Genomic DNA, 19,330 nt, shown 5'->3' with positions numbered 1-19,330 from the left:
AAATAAAAAGGGGATCAATGCAAATAGTCAGAGTAGGCATTTGATTAACTGTTCAGCAGTCTTATGGCTTGGGGGAAGAAGCTGTTCAGGAGCCTTTTGGTCAAAGACTTGGCGCTCCGGTACTGCTTGCCGTGCGGTAGCAGAGAAAACAGTCTATGACTTGGGTGGCTGGAGTCTGACAATTTCTAGGGCCACCCTTTTTCACCGCCTCATATATAGAGGTCCTGGATGGCAGGGAGCTCGGCCCCAGTGATGTACTGGGCCGTATGTACTACCCTCCCTAGTGCATTACGGTCAGATGCCAAGCATTTGCCATACCAAGCGGTGATGCAGCCAGTTTAGATGCTCACAATGGTGCAGCTGAATAACTATGAGGATCTGAGGGCTCATGCCAAATTTTTTCAGACACCTGAGGGGGAAGAGGCGTTTTCGTGCCCTCTTCACGACTGTGTTGGTGTGTTTGGACCATGATAGGTCCTTCATGATGTGGACACAGAGGAACTTGAAGCTCTCGACCCGATCCACTACAGCCACGTTTATGTAAATATTGGCATGGTCGGCCCTCCGTTTTCTGTTGTCCACAATCAGCTCCTTTGTCTTGCTGATGGTTGAGGGAGAGGTTATTGTCCTGGCACCACACTGCCAGGTCTCTGACCTCCTCCCTATAGGATTTTGTCGGCAAACTTCATGATGGTGTTGTCATGCGCAGCCAAGCAGTCGTGGGTAAACATGGAGTACAGGACGGGACTAAGCACGCACCCCTGAGGGGCCCCCATGTTGAGGGTCAGTGAGGCAGATGTGTTGTTACCTAACCTCACCACCTGGGGGGGCGGCCCGTCAGGAAGTCCAGGATCCAGTTGCAGAGGAAGGTGTTTAGTCCCAGGGTCCTTAGCTTAGTGATGAGCTTGGAGAGCACTATGGTGTTGAATGCTTAGCTGTAGTCAATGAACAGCATTCTCACATAGGTGTTCCTTTTGTCCAGGTGGTAAAGGGCAATGTGGAGTGCAATAGAAATTGCGAATTTCATGGTATGCGAATTGGAGTGGGTCCAGGGTGTCTGAGATGATAGTGTTCATGTGAGCCATGTCCAGCCTTTGAAAGCATTTCATGGCTGCAGATGTGAAGGCTACGGGGCAATAGTCATTTAGACAGGTTACCTTCTTGGGCACAGGGTTGGGAAACCCTACAATAGACAATTAATTAAAAAGCACATTTTAGTTTTTATGAATTTTTACAATATAGACAATTTTTACATTGCAGCTGGCCCATCTAGTGGAAGTCACTCAGTTCTGCCTCCAGGGCAAGATTCATGACAATAAACATCAACCCTACTACTGTATATGGCAAATTGCCATTCTGTAGCATAATTACTATGATACAAATTCATTCCATATACATTTTTAGTCCTATCACTTACAACTTTGTGATCTGTTAATTTTATATGACATGTAGAAAATGTTCACATGCTCAACTTCAAATAAATGCAAACAATGTATCTGTTGGAACAAGGCTTAGGGTTTAGGCTACACTTCGCCCCAGGTCTGAATGTTAAAGCTTCATCCAGTGATGAAGGAAATCTCCAAGCTCATCTACTGTAACCTATGTATGTCAGAAGCACCAGTGTCATAGTTACTGAGAGGAAAATAGATGGCGTAAACATGGCATAAGGATCCATCTAATACAAGGAAATGCCCTGCTAAACGATGTCCCTTAATTGCAATGATAACGGCCCAGCTCGTCAATCCTCCTTTCAACCTTATCAGCTTTGCGACAGGCAGTGATGGCTGCTCTCAGTCACCATGTCACAAACAAGGATCAGCCCATGGATGGATGGAAGACACATCATAGTAAATAGAGGTAGAGAGCAACTGATTGAAGGAAGGACTGATTGAAAAGTACAACAGGCTTGTTCACAATACATACAGATTATTAAATCCAATCAAAGTGAAGCTTCAGGGGCATTTAGATCACAGTAACAATCATAGTATAACTAATGTTCCTAAACACTCAAATCCAATGCAGATTTCAATAGAAGACAACAGAACCACAGCTGTAGTCACTGTCCGGCTAGCACATTTACGCTGTATAAAAGCAGGATTAATTAAACCACTCGGGCCAGAGGAACACTGGTGTTGGCAGTGACAAACAGACCCAGTACCATTGACCCTGAATGTGAACAGTGAGCACACAGCATTGGGCCAGGGGTCTGCTCTTCCCAGCTCAGCTGCTCTCCCTCTCTCTCCTGGGGCTAGCTGGCCAACACAGCAACGGATATTACCAGCCAAGCACTTTCATTTCCCCTGGCCTACCCCTTTATCCATGGGATTTGCCTGGAAGACCAGTGGATGAACAGGGACGGAGAGGGAGCACAACATGGCTGCTGCTGCGTGCTTATCAAATCAAATCAAATGTTATATATCACATGCACCGAATACAACAGGTTTAGACTTTACCATGAAATACTTACCTACGAGCCCATTACCAACAATGCAGAGTTAAAAAGTAAGAAAACATTTGCAAATAAGAACAAAAAATGAAATAGTAACACAATAAAATAACAATTACAAGGCTATATATGTGGAGTATGTGAGTCAATGTCCAGGGGTACGAGGTAATTGAGGTAATATAATTGAGGTAATATGTACATGTAGGTAGGGATAAAGGTGACTAGGCAATCAGGATAGATAATAAGCAGAGTAGCAGCAACGAATGTGAAGAGTATGAAAGTGTGTCTATGTGGGAGTGTGTGGCGTCAATATGCGTGTGTGTGTGTGTGTGTGTGTGTGTGTGTGTGTGTGTGTGTGTGTGTGTGTGTGTGTGTGTGTGTGTGTGTGTAAGTGTAAGTGTAAGTGTAAGTGTAAGTGTGTGTGTGTGTGTGTGTGTGTGTGTGTGTGTGTGTGTGTGTTTGTGTGTGTGTGTGTGTGTGTGTGTGTGTGTGTGTGTGTGTGTGTGTGTGTGTGTGTGTGTGTGTGTGTGTGTGTGTGTGTGTGTGTGTGTGTGTGTGTGTGTGTGTGTGTGTGTGTGTGTAAGTGGAAGTGTGTAAGTGTGTGGGTGTGTGAGTCCAGTGAGTGCAAGGGGGGGTCAAATAGTCCGGGTAGCCATTTCATGAAATGTTCAGCAGTCTTATGGCTTGGGGGTAGAAGGGTGTAGAAGCCAGCAGATGTGTGCATGGGAACACACTGAGAGAAACAGAAACAGACTTTCAAACCAGAACAACGCAGGACCAAACACAACCTTCAGTTGTACATGAGATACTGCTACTGTTTATTCTAACTACAGTTGATTGATTGATCTGCTTTGCCAAAAGTGCTGTGTGCACTGTTCACCATTAACATAACTGTACACAAGGAGCTTTGTTATAAGGAACCTCTGCTCTAATGTCCTGCATTCCTGAGGAAGGGGTTCAAATATGTCAAGGACCATGCTTTGCAAACACACAAGGTGAGGCTTATGTCTGACTGCTCTGATGGGTTTAGTCAAGCAGAGTGCTGACTTCCCATTTCCTACTCCCGTTGCAAATGGGGCGGGGTACCTAATGCTTGGTATACTCAGTGTATGTGCGTTTTTATTCCATGTTTATTAAATCATCAACTTCTCTGTGAATGGTAGCAAATAACAACCAATCAAAATGGACATGCACATCAGCATCTTTAGCGTGGCGAAGAATCTAATTTGTCAGGGATTGCACATTTGGCTGGTCTGTTGCTTTTTACGGCCGCCACATTAACAAAACCGTCAGCCTCAGCCTCACATCACGGTGGGGGACTGATATGCCATAAAATGAGTTAATTTCCTCCGCTGCCTTCATAAGCAGACATTTATGTCTCTGAAATTGAAGCTTTGAGAGAAAGAGGGAGTTGCATGAAAGGGATCTGGTGGTACTGAGACATCAGAAAGCGCTAGTTCAGTGTAGAATATTGACCTTGCATCATTTTGTCAAGGAAACAGAGAAACAGACAAGAGGATAGATTAAGGCAATGTAAAATATCTTCTTTACACAATGAAACATCCATTTAGCCTACTAGTCAAAAGGTCATCAATCATTTCTCAATCTATCAAAACTCCAAACAAATTACAAATGTACACATCAATATTTACTATTGAGTTTAAAAATGTGCTCACACGCCTACATGAAAAAGAACAAAAGGATATGTTCCTTCAACTCCCCATAGCGAGGTCTTATTCCTCACAGTGTCACTAAGGCAAATTATGTCCCTCAGTAAATGAAATATGTTTTCTAAAACATAGCTAGTGAAGACATTGGGTCAGGTAATGTGGGTAATGAGAGTTATGACTGTTTGAGCTGTTTGACTATTTGCTTCAGTTTGCATTCTCTTTGTTGTCTCGTCCTTGAACAAGATCCCGGGGACCGCAGACCACCTGGTATCCATGGCAACAGAGATTGTCCCTGGGAAAACTCGGATCATTCCTCTCCTGGAGCAGTGCATTTTGGGAATTATGGAGGGGAGGAAATGTTCCATTTCTCTGGGACGTTCATAATTACATTAGTATGATTGAGTGTGAAGGGCAGATCTGCCTCAGCAAAGGGACTTATTTGAGATGAGAAAATCAACTTAGAATCCTAAAAAATTTCAGAAGGAGAAGATAAATATTAAATCCCTGCCTCTCTGAGGGAAAACCTTGTCCAAACAGACCAGGGGCTGGCCTTCCATGTGGACTTCAATAATTTTATAAGTAAAGAAAACATTCCTTTGATATTGAGAAATACATTATGAAAGCAGCAGAGTGCTCCCGACCTGCCTCAGACGGATCTAGTGAATGCATAACACATTAGATCAGATCTCACCACCAAGCAGCCTGCATCAGCCAGCATCAGCCTGCATCAGCCTGCATCAGCCTGTGTCAGCCTGCATCCTCCATCACAGATCAAAGAGGTCAGTGTCTCGGACAGATGACAGTGGCCAAAGTCCCACCGAATAATGGCCTCACCTGCCCTTCTTGAAAGAAAACACCACTGCACCACAGCTGAAGAGCAACCTACAGTACAAATTCAACACAACCAAGCAATAATTCATCATAGCACAACTATCAGGACGTCATGGGCCAGGCCAATCTGGCCAATCTGAGAAATAGAAGGTATCATTTTGGGATTACGAGAAAACTGTCAATCTTGCTCAGAAAATAAAGACAGATACACAGTAGACAACAGAGAGAAAGAGTGAGAGAAAATGAGAGAGAGAGAGAGAGAGAGAGAGAGAGCGAGAGGGAGAGCAGTACTCTGTGATTCAATATCATCTAACATCCTGACCCAGAGTGCAGCAGCACTGCCCTGACACAGATCACTGACACATGTCATCAGCAATCCTGTTACTGTACGGATCATGGAAAGTAACTCAATGACATAGGCATAGTGCACAATGGAAGCTTTACTTAAGCAATAAGGCACCAGAGACAGGGCTATATAATGAATACAGTCACAGGTAAATGGTGTTGTTTGACCCGACGTGACGCAGTGAGCCAGTCAACCCATTTACCTGTGACTGTATTCATTATATAGTACTGACTCGTCTGCCTTATCGCTTTTATAAAATGGTTACCAAGTAAATTCATAAAATTGAATTCTTCCACCAGAAGATATACAGTAGTCCGGTCATAAATCTGGTCCTTAGTTCTTTTGTTCTTGTTTTATTTTTTTTATAGGTTTTTTTCAAATGGCATTTACTTGGATATATCCCTGATAATGACGTTGATGCGTGATTTTGTCTGGCCAAGAAAAAGTATTGTCTGTACACGATTCACTCTATCTATGGTAGCCTACAGGGGAGATTGCATTTCAACAGTGAAACATTGTTTCTAAGGTCTGACAGGCAGACAGCAGGTCTTATATTAACCCCTGCTGTTACAAACGAAATGTTAGCCTAGAAAGCAAGGTCATGGCTAGAAGGGATCCAGTTTTGGTCAAATTAATGTCAGATTAGATTTTTCGTAGCAGGTTAGGTGAATTTACGCAGAAGGTTAGGGAAATTAGCGTAGCAGGTTAGGATAATTAGGTTATGGTTAGGAAAAGGGTTGGAGTTAAAGTTAAAAAGCTAACATTTTACAAAAGCTGGATCCCTTCTAGCCATGACTTAGAACCAAGGGGAAATAATGTGCAAGTTGAGATAAATAGAATAGATGATTCGGACAGCAACATGAACAAGCTGATCTCTTATGGAGGCGCAGTGATAATTCATATGGAACTGTTAGCAGGTATAGGTGTACCAGTGTTGGCAAATACAGTATGGCTCGGAACGCTGCTCGTCCAATCAGCATCCAGGATCCCAAAAACACATTTTATAACGTGAAATAATCAGCATATCCCCTTTTCCATCCTGTTACTTACTCATGATACAGCTTTACGTATGCATACACACGTATGTTGTGGTAGAATTAGTTCAAAACAGGATGGACGCAAACCTCGAAACCCCTTCTCCATCTCTCAGTCTACTATTTGTACTACCCACACCGTATTGTACTACCAGTCTAGTCCTACATGTACATCTGTTTCTACCATATTCCCCTGTTCTCTCTGTCTAACCATGAGTCTCTACCCTACTCTTCCCTCAGCAGATGGAGATGAGGAGAGAGAAGAGATGAGAGAGAGAAGAGAGAGGAGAGAGAGCGGGAGAGGAAAATGGGTAAATCCTCCTGAGCTCTCTCAGGATGACCGTTCCCTGCAGCTACTTCCCTGGCACAGAACAGGATGAGGCAGCTGTGCTCCCAAAACCATCAGGAATTTACTTGGAACTGGCTCCATTTTGTGTGTGTGTATGGGGGGGGGGGGGGTATTACGCTTCTGTACGTGAAATGTAGGAGTGCTGACATTGTGGGGACACGCACAGAGACACGCACACACAATCCGTTATATGCTCACATACACATTCAGAATGTGACAACAATTTATGGGAATCTGTCTACAGTGCGTACCAGCTGTATTAAAATCTAACCTTTGGCTTTGATTGAGAGCAGCAGAGCAAAGTAGTGAAACACACGACTCTTGCTTATCAGCAGTCACTGAGATAAATCTCATTAGGAAAATCAGCTTCCAGGGACTAAGCTATTGGAAATGAGCTTTCAGGGACTAAGCTATGGGAAATTAGTTTCCAGGGACTAAGCTATGGGAAATGAGTGTGATCAGTGCTCGCTGAGTGCTGTATGAGTCACACTAGGCCACAATCCATTGTCATGAATTATCATTTAATTCTCATTCAACTATAATTGTCACAGTTCAACTACAATGAACAAAAATATAAACGCAACATGTAAAGTGTTGGTCCCATGTTTCATGAGCCAAAATTTAAGATACCAGAAATGTTCAATACGCACAAAAAGCTTATTTCCCTCAAATTGTGTGGCCTAATTTCTTTACATTCCCCTGTTAGTGAGCATTTCTCCTTTGCCAAGATAATACATCCACCTGACATGTGTGGCATATCAAGAAGCTGACTAAACAGCATGATCATTACACAGGTGCACCTTGTGCTGGGGACAATAAAAGGCCACTCTACAATGCCACAGATGTCTCAGATTTTGAGGGAGCATGCAATTGGCATGCTGACTGCAGGAATGTGCACCAGAGCTGTTGCCAGATAATGTAATGTTAATTTCTCTACCATAAGCTGCCTCAAATGTCATTTTTAGAGAATTTGGCAGTACATCCAACCGGGCTCACAACCGCAGACCATGTGTATGGCATCGTGGTGCTTGCCTACGGAGCTGTGAGGGGAACGGCACCTCAGTACCTTCAGGCTCTGATCAGGCCCTACACCCAAACAAGGGCACTGCGTTCATCCACCTCTGGCCTGCTCGCCTCCCTACCACTGAGGAAGTACAGTTCCCGCTCAGCCCAGTCAAAACTGTTCGCTGCTCTGGCACCCCAATGGTGGAACAAACTCCCTCACGACGCCAGGACAGCGGAGTCAATCACCACCTTCCGGAGACACCTGAAACCCCACCTCTTCAAGGAATACCTAGGATAGGATAAAGCAATCCTTCTGCCCCCCCCCCCCCCCCCCTTAAAAGATTTAGATGCACTATTGTAAAGTGGCTGTTCCACTGGATGTCATAAGGTGAATGCACCAATTTGTAAGTCGCTCTGGATAAGAGCGTCTGCTAAATGACTTAAATGTAAATGTAATCGTGTGGGCGAGTGGTTTGCTGATATCAACATTGTGAACAGAGTGCACCATGGTGGCGGTGGAGTTATGGTATGGGCAGGCATAAGCTACTGACAACGAACACAATTGCATTTTATAGATTGGCAATTTGAATACAGAAACATACCATGACGAGTTCCTGAGGCCCATTTTTTTAAAGGTATCTGTGACCAGGAGAGAGGAAAGGATGGAACCATTTTGATAGAAAAAGCTGTTGATAATACTACGGCAATTATCAGCACAAAATGTAATCATTGAGAGAGCATGCCCCGCAAACCGGGAACATTCCCAGAACATTGGGTAAGATTCTGTAACGGTAGTCCTCCTCCTCTTCAACCGAAAAGGAGGAGTAGTGATGGAACCAAGGCGCAGCGGGTTGTGAACACATAATTTATTTAAAGAAAAGACGAAAAAACACGAACTTCACTATAACTAACAAAACAACAAACGGAGTAGACAGACCTGGACGAAGAACTTACATAAATAACGCGAAGAACGCACAAACAGGGAAAAATAGACTACACAAAATGATGATGTACAAAACAAACCGAACAGTCCCGTATGGTGCGACAAACACTGACACAGGAGACAACCACCCACAACAAACACTGTGAAACAACCTACCTAAATATGACTCTCAATTAGAGGAACGCAAAACATCTGCCTCTAATTAAGAGCCATACCAGGCAACCCTTAAACCAACATAGAAACAGAAAACATAGAATGCCCACCCAAACTCACGTCCTGACCAACTAACACATACAACAAACTAACAGAAATAGGTCAGGAACGTGACATAACCCCCCCCATAAGGTGCGAACTCCGGGCGCACCAGCACAAAGTCTAGGGGAGGGTCTGGGTGGGCATCTGACCACGGTGGTGGCTCAGGCTCAGGGCGAGGTCCCCACCCCACCATAGTCAATCCCAGCTTACATCTCCCCCTACAAATGACCACCCTCATCTTACACCCACTAAATCTTTTAGGTAACATCGACACAAGGGGCAGCACCGGGGTAGAGGGATAGCTCAGGACAGAGGGATAGCTCAGGACAGAGGGATATCTCAGGACAGAGAGGTAGCTCAGGATAGAGGGGCAACTCCGGACTGAAAGGCAGCTCCGGACAGAGAGACAGCTCTGGACTGAGGGGCAGTTCTGGATAAATAGCTGCTCTGGGCTGAGGGACAGCTCATGACTGGCTGACGACTCTGAACGCTCATGGCTGGCTGACGGCTCTGGACGCTCATGGCTGGCTGACGGCTCTGGACGCTCATGGCTGGCTGACGGCTCTGGACGCTCATGGCTGGCTGACGGCTCTGGACGCTCATGGCTGGCTGACGGCTCTGGACGCTCATGGCTGGCTGACGGCTCTGGACGCTCATGGCTGGCTGACGGCTCTGGACGCTCATGGCTGGCTGACGGCTCTGGACGCTCATGGCTGGCTGACGGCTCTGGACGCTCATGGCTCACTGACGGCTCTGGCAGATCCTGTCTGGTTGGCGGCTCTGGCAGATCCTGTCTGGTTGGCGGCTCTGGCAAATCCTGTCTGGTTGGCGGCTCTGGCAGATCCTGTCTGGTTGGCGGCTCTGGCAAATCCTGTCTGGTTGGCGGCTCTGGCAGATCCTGTCTGGCTGGCGGCTCTGGCAGATCCTGTCTGGTTGGCGGCTCTGGCAGATCCTGACTGACGAATTGCTCTAGCGGCTCCTGACTGACTAACGGCTCTGACGGCTCGGGACAGACGGGCGGCTCTAATGGCTCGAGACAGACGGATGGCTCAGACGGCGCTGGGGAGACGGATGGCTCAGATGGCGCTGGGGAGACGGATGGCTCAGATGGCGCTGGGGAGACGGATGGCTCAGATGGCGCTGCGGAGACGGATGGCTCAGATGGCGCTGCGGAGACGGATGGCTCAGATGGCGCTGCAGAGACGGATGGCTCAGACTGATCCTGTCTGGTGGAAGGCTTTGGCTGCTCCTGTCTGGCGGAAGGCTCTGTAGGCTCATGGCAGACGGGCAGTTCATGCAGCGCTGGGCAGACGGACAGTTCAGGCGCCGTTGGGCAGACGGCAGACTCTGGCCGGCTGAGACGCACTGTAGGCCTGGTGCGTGGTGCCGGAACTGGAGGCACCGGACTGGAGACACGCACTTCAAGCCTAGTGCGGAGAGCAGGGACAGGGCACACTGGATTCTCAAAGCGTACTATATGCCTGGTTCGTGGTACCGGCACTGGTGGCACCGGACTGAGTGCACGCACCTCAGGACGAGTACGGGGAGAAGGAACAGTGTGTACAGGGCTCCGGAGACGTACAGGTGGCTTAGTGCGTGGTGCCGGAACTGGAGGCACCGGACTGGAGACACGCACCATAGAGAGAGTGCGTGGAGGAGGAACAGGGCTCTGGAAACGCACTGGAAGCCTGGTGCGTGGTGTAGGCACTGGTGGTACTGGGCTGGGGCGGGGAGGTAGTGCCGGAAATACCAGACCGTGCAAGCGTACTGGCTCCCTTGAGCACCGAGCCTGCCCAACCTTACCTGGTTGAATGCTCCCCGTCGCCCGCCCAGTGCGGAGAGGTGGAATAACCCGCACCGGGCTATGTAGGCGAACCAGGGACACCATGCATAAAGCTGGTGCCATGTAAGCCGGCCCAAGGAGACGTACTGGTGGCCAGATATGTAGAGCCGGCTTCATGGCGCTTGGCTCAATGCTCCATCTAGCCCTACCAGTGCGGGGAGGTGGAATAACCCGCACTGGGCTATGTACATGTACAGGAGACACCATGCGCTCTACTGCGTAACACGGTGTCTGCCCGTACTCCCTTGGCCCACTACCTCTTAGCCCCCCCCCAAGAAATTTTTGGGTGGTACTCACGGGCTTTTCGGGCTTCCGTGCTAGACGCGTCCCCTCATAACGCCGGTTCCCTTCTCCGGTTGCCTCTGCTCTCCTCAGTGCCTCCAGCTGTTCCCATGGGAGGCGATCCCTTCCAGCCAGGATCTCCTCCCATGTGTAGCACCCTTTACCGTCCAAAATATCGTCCCAAGTCCATTCCTCCTTCTTGCGCTGTCCCTTCCTCCGATTACACCGCTGCTTGATTCTGGATTGGTGGGTGGTTCTGTAACGGTAGTCCTCCTCCTCTTCAACCGAAAAGGAGGAGTAGTGATGGAACCAAGGCGCAGCGGGTTGTGAACACATAATTTATTTAAAGAAAAGACGAAAAAACACAAACTTCACTATAACTAACAAAACAACAAACGGAGTAGACAGAACTGGACGAAGAACTTACATAAATAACGCGAAGAACGCACGAACAGGGAAAAATAGACTACACAAAATGACGATGTACAAAACAAACCGAACAGTCCCGTATGGTGCGACAAACACTGACACAGGGGACAACCACCCACAACGAACACTGTGAAACAACCTACCTAAATATGACTCTCAATTAGAGGAACGCCAAACACCTGCCTCTAATTAAGAGCCATACCAGGCAACCCTTAAACCAACATAGAAACAGAAAACATAGAATGCCCACCCAAACTCACGTCCTGACCAACTAACACATACAACAAACTAACAGAAATAGGTCAGGAACGTGACAGATTCCCAATCATTTGTATTTAGGGTTTTATTTAACATTAGGATGATAACATCCCAAAAACTTTTAAATATATATATCATTTTATGAAATATCCTAGGAATGTTCATCTAACATTCACTAAAATGTTGTTCACAACATGTTGTTCACAACATCAACAAACACCACAGAACATTCCCCAAAGGTTCTCATTAGGTTTCCAGGTAATGTAATAATACAATGTGCAAGTCATGTTGTCCCAGCAAAACAACATTGGTTCTGTGTAGGGATGCACAATATATCGATGAACATATCGGAATCGGCCGATATTAGCTAAAAATGCCAACATCGGTATCAGCCAGATGTCTAGTTTAACGCCGATGTTAAAAACCGATGTCAAAGTGACCGTGCATACCTATATACCGTAGGTACATGACGTAATGACACCACGTAAAATTTGCAACACAGCATTCCTAACATAGCTCACAATGTCTGCTGTGTGGTCGAGCCATCATTTGAAAGAGTAAGAACATTTCAGCGAGACAATTCAAAGGCGAAATCCATTAAAGCCAAGATAATGGCATTCATTGCCCTTGACAATCAACCATTCTCTCTCATTGGTGCTGTTGGCTTTCGCTGACTGGTCGAGCACCGGTACACACTACTAAGTGCGCTATTTTTCAGATGTTGCCCTACCTGAGTTACACAGTAATAGCATCACTGCTATTAGCTTCATGACATACATACTATGGAACGCTGTTTGGGTATTTGCATGTCAAAAAAGATACAGTAGCACTGTCAAAGCTGCACAAAAAACTCTGCAAACAAGCAAACACCGGCCACGAAGGATGTGTTTACAATACCGCGTTGGTAATAAAGCATCAGTTGTTCGACCTCAACTCCTGGGGTAACTAGCTTTAGCTTGGTACCTAGCTAGCACGAATACAACCAGCCTGAAAACAATGGCCAGTAGAAACTGCCGTGATTTTCATTATTCTTAGCAATAATTTAGGAATCCTTGTGAGTAAAATTTAGCTAGGTTGCCACTTGTTGTTCGCCTATTGAAATTGGACTTCAATTCATGAAAATAAATAGCTAGCCAGCTACTTAACCCTGCTGCTCAAAGCTAACAGCCAGCTAGCTTCATCTGGCGAGTGAGGCTCCTCCAGACCGGGTTATGTGTTGTGAAGCTAGCCACAATAAGGATTAGGCACAATAGTGGAATTTGCGGTTTGCCTTCAAAATAAAAATATGTCATTGACTGATGAAAATGAATACAAATAGTAGAATTATGCCACACTTTTATTTTGAAGGCTAACCGCAAAGTCCACTATTGTGGCTAATCCTTATTGTGGCTAACTTCACATAGATGGTCCGACCACATTAATCAAATAAGAACTCTTATAAATTAGGGTTATTTTAGATGATGACACCTAGCTATATAGTTAGCTAGCTAACTATATAGCTACTGAAACAGATTATGTCGTTTTGCTATGTTTTTGAGCTGGCTAGCTTTCTTTTATGACCACCACTGTAGGTGCACGAAGCAACTTTACCAGCATCATAGCATACGTATCGATGAATCGTTGTGACATATGAAATGCAAGTGATAGTGTAATCAATGTGTAATAACTACGTAAAAAAATAATGAACGCGTTAAATTATTATGTGATGTGCAGTCATATTCAGGTCCTGATTGGTCAACAAGCTTATTTGACACGTCAAATAGTGTTATTTGATGTGTATCTTTTTTGACATGCAAAGACCCAAATGGCGTTCCATAGAAATCTTGGTTGAGAATGAAACGACTGAACAAATGAACAACGAAACAGCACAGCAAGTAAGTGAAATAAATAGGATTTGATTATGTTTTACTGGTAATGGGGACATTCGTAAATGCAAACAAAATTACTTTTTGGTCAGTGTGTGTGTGTGTGTGTGTGTGTGTGTGTGTGTGTGTGTGTGTGTGTGTGTGTGTGTGTGTGTGTGTGTGTGTGTGTGTGTGTGTGTGTGTGTGTGTGTGTGTGTGTGTGTAACCTTTATATAACTAGGCAAGTCAGTTAAGAACAAATTCTTATTTACAATGACGGCCCGGACGACACTGGGCCAACTGTGCGCCACCCTATGGGATTCCCAATCACAGCCGGATGTGATCCAGGGACTGTAGTGACACCTCTTGCACTGAGATGCAGTGCCTTAGACCACTGCGTCCATGTGTGTGGGTTAACTATTTAACTGTACTAGAATGCTTAAAAACGGTACTACAATTTTAAATATCGTTTGTCGGTATTGTTTTTTGGGGGGGCAAGGAAAATATTGGATATCGGTATCGGCCAAAAATGTCATATCGGTGCATCACTAGTTCTGTGAAAGTTCCCAGAATATTCGTAAGGTTCCGGCAAATGTTCTCATAACACAAAAACTGTCCAGTCATACTGATAATTACAGAATGTTTGTATAAAACATACGCCTGATGTTGCAAGAAACATTCCTAGAACACATTTATCCTGTTCTTTAAAGGTTCCCAGAAGGTTTTATTCGGTTGTGGGAACAGTCTGGTGAGAGCATTGTGCGGACATCACAAAATATATGTTCCCAAACATAACAACTGTCCAGTTGTGTGGATGATTCTACAATGTTTCTTTTAGGGTGCAAAAAACATTCACCTGATGTTACAAGAACATTCCCAGAACACATTTGTAATGTACCCACAATGTTCCCACAACCCATTACATGTTCTGGGAACTTTTAAAGAAATCGTATAGATAGTTCTGTAAACATTCTTGCAACATCATAGGAATGTTTTGTGCACCCTGATACAAACATTATCTGAATGTCAGCACAACTGGACAGTTGTGTTTTGGGAACATATCATTTGTGATGTCCCCAGTCAGTGGTGGAAAAAGTACCCAATTTTCATACTTGAGTAAAAGTAAAGATACCTTAACAGAAAATGACTCAAGTAAAAGTCCCCCGGTAGAATACTACTTAAGTAAAAGTCTAAAAGTATTTGGTTTTAAATATACCCAAGTATCAAAAGTAAAAGTATAAATAATTTATTAAGCAAACCAAACGGCACAATTTTTGTGTTTTTTATTTACAGATAACCAGGAGCACACACCAACACTCAGACATCATTGTACATTTTACAAATGAAGCATTTGTGTTAAGTTAGTCCGCCAGATCAGAGGCAGTAGGGATGATCAGGGATGTTCTCTAAGTGCATGAATAGGACCATTTTCCCGGTCCTGCTAAGCATTCAAAATGTAACAAGTACTTTTGGGTGTCAGGATAAATGTATGGAGTAAAAAGTATATCATTTTTTCTTTTGCAATATAGTGTAGTAAAAGGAAATGTGGTCCAAAATGTAAAAAACGACTTAATTAGTACTACACCACTGCCCAGAGTCTGCCCACAGTCTTCCCACCAGACTGTTCCCACAACCTAATGAATCATTCTGGGAACCTTTAAAGAACAGACGAAATGTGTTCTAGGAACGTTCTTGCAACATCAGGCGAAGATTTTACACAAACATTCTACAATCAGTTTTTATGTTATGAGAACACGCGACCTAACGAATGTTCTGAAAACTTTCACAAAACCAATTTTGGATTGCTGGGCATGCCCTACATCTTAAGCAAAAAACAACATCACCAACACACTCACCAGCTATCGTTCTTTATGTGACATCGACATGCTCCAACTGATGCCATTTGTAGCTAACAATAATTGACTATTTTTAACTACTGCTGTCACATCGACACTTATATTCATTATAATTCCATTATTGCTTTTGTGCTGATTTTCAGTATTTATCAAGCACATGCTTTCATAATTTGACCGTGCATCTTGCTGACCGTGGGTCTTGGTGGTTGGGGTATTTTTTTTATTCTAATGTTACTCAAGACCATTAACACAACCAAATTCTAATTTTTGCTATAGCATATATGAAATCTATTAATGATACTGTTAGAATATTGCAGTCAGAATGACTGCTCACTCATAAGCTCAAAGGGGGGTCCCTCGAGGCCCACCGGTTCTAGTTTTAAATGCCCCGGTTGAGCTATGTTGTGGAGGACTTGAGAAAGAGCTTTTACCGTCCTCTTCTCAAGACCTCTGGCAGCCTGCTGTAGAATGGCAATTACCATCAGACAGATAAGTGTAATTTACAGTGCCTTCGGAAAGTATCAAAAGTATTGACTTTTTCCACATTTTATTACGTTACAGGATTATTCAAAAATGGATTAAAAAAAAAAATCCTAAGAAATCTACACACAATACCCCATAATGACAAATAAAAAACAGGTTTTCAGAATTTTTTGCAAAGGTATAAAACATTAAAAAAACAGTTATCTTATTTACATAAGTATTCAGACCCTTTGCTATGAAACTCGAAATTGAGTTCAGGTGCATCCTGTTTCCATTGATCATCCTTGAGATGTTTCCACAACCTGATTGGAGTCCACCTGTGGTACATTCAATTGATTGGACATGATTTGGAAAGGCACACACCTGTCAATATAAGATCCCACAGTTGACAGTGTATGTCAGAGCTAAAACCAAGCCATGAGGTTGAAGGAATTGTCCCTAGAGCTCCGAGACAGGGTACCAAAACATTTCTGCAGCATTGAAGATCCCCAAGAACACAGTGGCCTCCATCAATCTTGGAACCACCAAGACTCTTTCTAGAGCTGACTGTCTGGCCAAACTGAGCAATCGGGGGAGAAGGGCCTTAGTCAGGGAGGTGACCAAGAACCCGATGGTCACTCTGACAGAGCTATAGAGTTCCTCTGTGGAGATGGAAGAACCTTCCAGAAGGACAACCATCTCTGCAACACTCCACCAATCAGGCCTTCATGGTAGAGTGACCAGACGGAGCCACTCCTCAGTAAAAGGCACATGAAAGCCCGCTTGGAGTTTGCCAAAAAGCACCTAAAGAACTCTCAGACCATGAGAGACAAGATTCTCTGGTCTGATGAAACAAAGATTTGGCCTGAATGCCAAGCATCACGTCGGGAGGAAACCTTTTTTAGCGGCAGGGACTGGGAGACTAGTCAGGATCGAGGCAAAGTTGAACGGAGCAAAGTACAGAGAGATCCTTGATGAAAACCTGCTCCAGTGCACTCAAGACCTCAGACTGGGGCAAAGGTTCACCTTCCAACAGGACAACGACCCTAAGCACACAGCCAAGACAACGCAGGAGTGGCGTCGGGACAAGTCTCTGAATGTCCTTGAAAGGCCCAGCCAGAGCCCAGACTGGAACCCGATCAAACATCTCTGGAGAGACCTGAAAATAGCTGTGCAGCAACACTCCCCATCTAACCTGACATAGCTTGAGAGGATCTGCAGAGAAGAATGGGAAAACTCCCCAAATACAGATGTGCCAAGCTTGTAGCGTCATACCCAAGAATACTCGATGCTGTAATCGCTGCCAAAGGTGCTTCAACAAAGTACTGAGTAAAGTACATTTCTGTTTTTTATTTTTAATACATTTGCAAAAATGTCTAAAAACCTGTTTTTGCTTTGTCATTATGTGGTATTGTGTGTAGATTGATTGGGGGGATGACAATTGAATCCATTTTAGAATAAGTTTATAACGTAACAAAATGTGAAAAAAGTCAAGGCGTCTGAAAACTTTCCAAAGGCACTGTACTGTACATGCTCCACAGATCTTAGAGCCACTGTCTAAACCATGGATCAATCCTTCTCTCCTCTTCTCTCTCACTCTTCTCACTCCCTTACTTCTCTCTCTTTTCTTGTTCTCTCTCTCATGATCTGAATAAGAGACTGGATAAACGAGCAATCTGCAATCAACTTCAAACATTTTCACATCTATTCTGGTCAAGTTGCTTTCACAAAGACAGTGAGAGTGTTAATGAGTCTGTGTATACAATAATTAATCATTTGCATTGCAGTAGTGCTGGTGTACAGCCATGACTTGAGCCAGTTATACCACAAAGCATTCAATTACAATTCGACTTGAAGTAATTTAAATATTCTACCACAACAAATCAAATCAAGCAGTATTCCACACTGTGGTTAAACCCACACAAGAGGCAGATATGTTTACTGATGACATCTCATTGACATGTCATCACACTGACAGCTTTTGACAGCCTGTTCTAATTTCAATTTGCGTATAGCAGCATATAATGTCACGAGGGGAAGGTATAGACATGGCTCCATCTGCGAGAGAGGAAAAGGTTGCTGACGCAACCACAACATACTGTATTGTAGTGAATAACCATCTGACTCGTGGCACAGACAGCTTTCAACATGAGTCTCTGACATCTGACACTAGCAGCAGTCTCATCTACAGGGAGTCTGATTGAGGAAGGAGAGAATATGGGGAGGGAGGGGAGGAATTATAGGCAGCTGAGGAAAAGGAGGGGAGAGAGGAGTAAAAAAAAGAAAAAAGCAATTAAAGAGGGGGGTTCTGACTCACTGGTAAAGTCTTCATCTCCAGATCCTTGACATCCGTCCTCATCGTCACACTCTCCGCTGGCCTCTTCTCTCGTCCCACTGCCCGTCTCCACCCACCCACCCCAGTCTGTCGCCCAGCCCATCTGACCCTGCATTTCCTGCAACACACAGGTCAGAGGTCAAATGGGGTCATTCTATCTGAAAATAAGCCACATCCAATTCTGCACTGTTCCACTTTTCAAGCAAAACACAATAAATAGACAGATAAATGCTATAGCACACAATACATATTTGGATAGTCACACTGTTGCAAACAAGTTAATTCTGGCATGGGACAGAACACGTGCATATTCATCAGTAATAAAAATATCCCTGTGTCAGGAAGTGTAGTACCCCCCCCCCCCCCAAAAGAAACTGTTAATGATGTGGAAACAAGGAAAAAAACAATGAAAACCTTTCAGCACATCAGTAGACAGAGCTGAGATTTTAGCTTTTATGTTTGTCCCTTTCCAGCATTATTACATCTGACCAGGCAGGTAGCCTAGTGGTTAGAGTGTTGGACTAGCTTTTGCACAGACCAATATCACAAAAACAAATGAGGGCATTCTTGTTAACCTGTTGAGGCTGGGGGCGCTGTTGTCACTATTTATGGTAATCTTGTAATTTTTGAAACGGCTTCCTACAAAACTCTTGATCGTACAATACGCATATTATTATTATTATTGGATAGAAAACAGTCTATAGTTTCTATAGGAGTTGAAATTTTGTCTCTAAGTGGAACAGAACCCATTCTACAGCAATTTCCCTGACATGGAGTCAGATTTCAGAAATGTTGGCCCCTGATCTGGAGTCAGTTAAAAGGCCACAGTTATTGCTATGAGTATACGGACACTGCTTACGTCTTCCCCTGGATGCCTTTACGTGATGACGATTTGAATGGGGTCGATTGCGCGTTCACAGGCACTATAAATTAAAAAACCCTGTAGCTAGTAAGTCTTTTGGAGCTGCGTTATGCGCGTGGAGGACACCGACCCGCACCTGTTCCAAGCATTAGTGTTGGGAGTAATCTTTCTCCGGTCATGTTAAGACTCGTTATAGGAGTTAAAAACATCATAAGGTAGTTAATTTAAAGCGTTTTATAGCAATTTATATTCGTTTAGTGCGATTTTGGGACATTTATTT

At 44.4% G+C, this 19,330-nt stretch overlaps 1 protein-coding gene across 2 annotated transcripts in view; it reads right to left on the bottom strand.

The window, feature by feature from the left end:
- The window catches only part of LOC129855243 (glypican-5-like), a 149,761-nt gene that overhangs the window by 45,412 nt on the left and 85,019 nt on the right, over positions 1 to 19,330 (bottom strand). For both annotated transcript variants that reach the window (XM_055922675.1, XM_055922676.1), the window contains one exon: positions 18,171 to 18,306. In XM_055922675.1, the coding sequence (XP_055778650.1) occupies positions 18,171 to 18,306 (136 nt within the window). The remainder of the gene's footprint in view (positions 1 to 18,170; positions 18,307 to 19,330) is intronic.

The sequence above is a fragment of the Salvelinus fontinalis genome, chromosome 5 (assembly GCF_029448725.1).
Source record: "Salvelinus fontinalis isolate EN_2023a chromosome 5, ASM2944872v1, whole genome shotgun sequence".
In the NCBI taxonomy this organism is placed as follows: domain Eukaryota; kingdom Metazoa; phylum Chordata; class Actinopteri; order Salmoniformes; family Salmonidae; genus Salvelinus; species Salvelinus fontinalis.
This window is presented reverse-complemented; position numbering and strand designations above follow the sequence as displayed.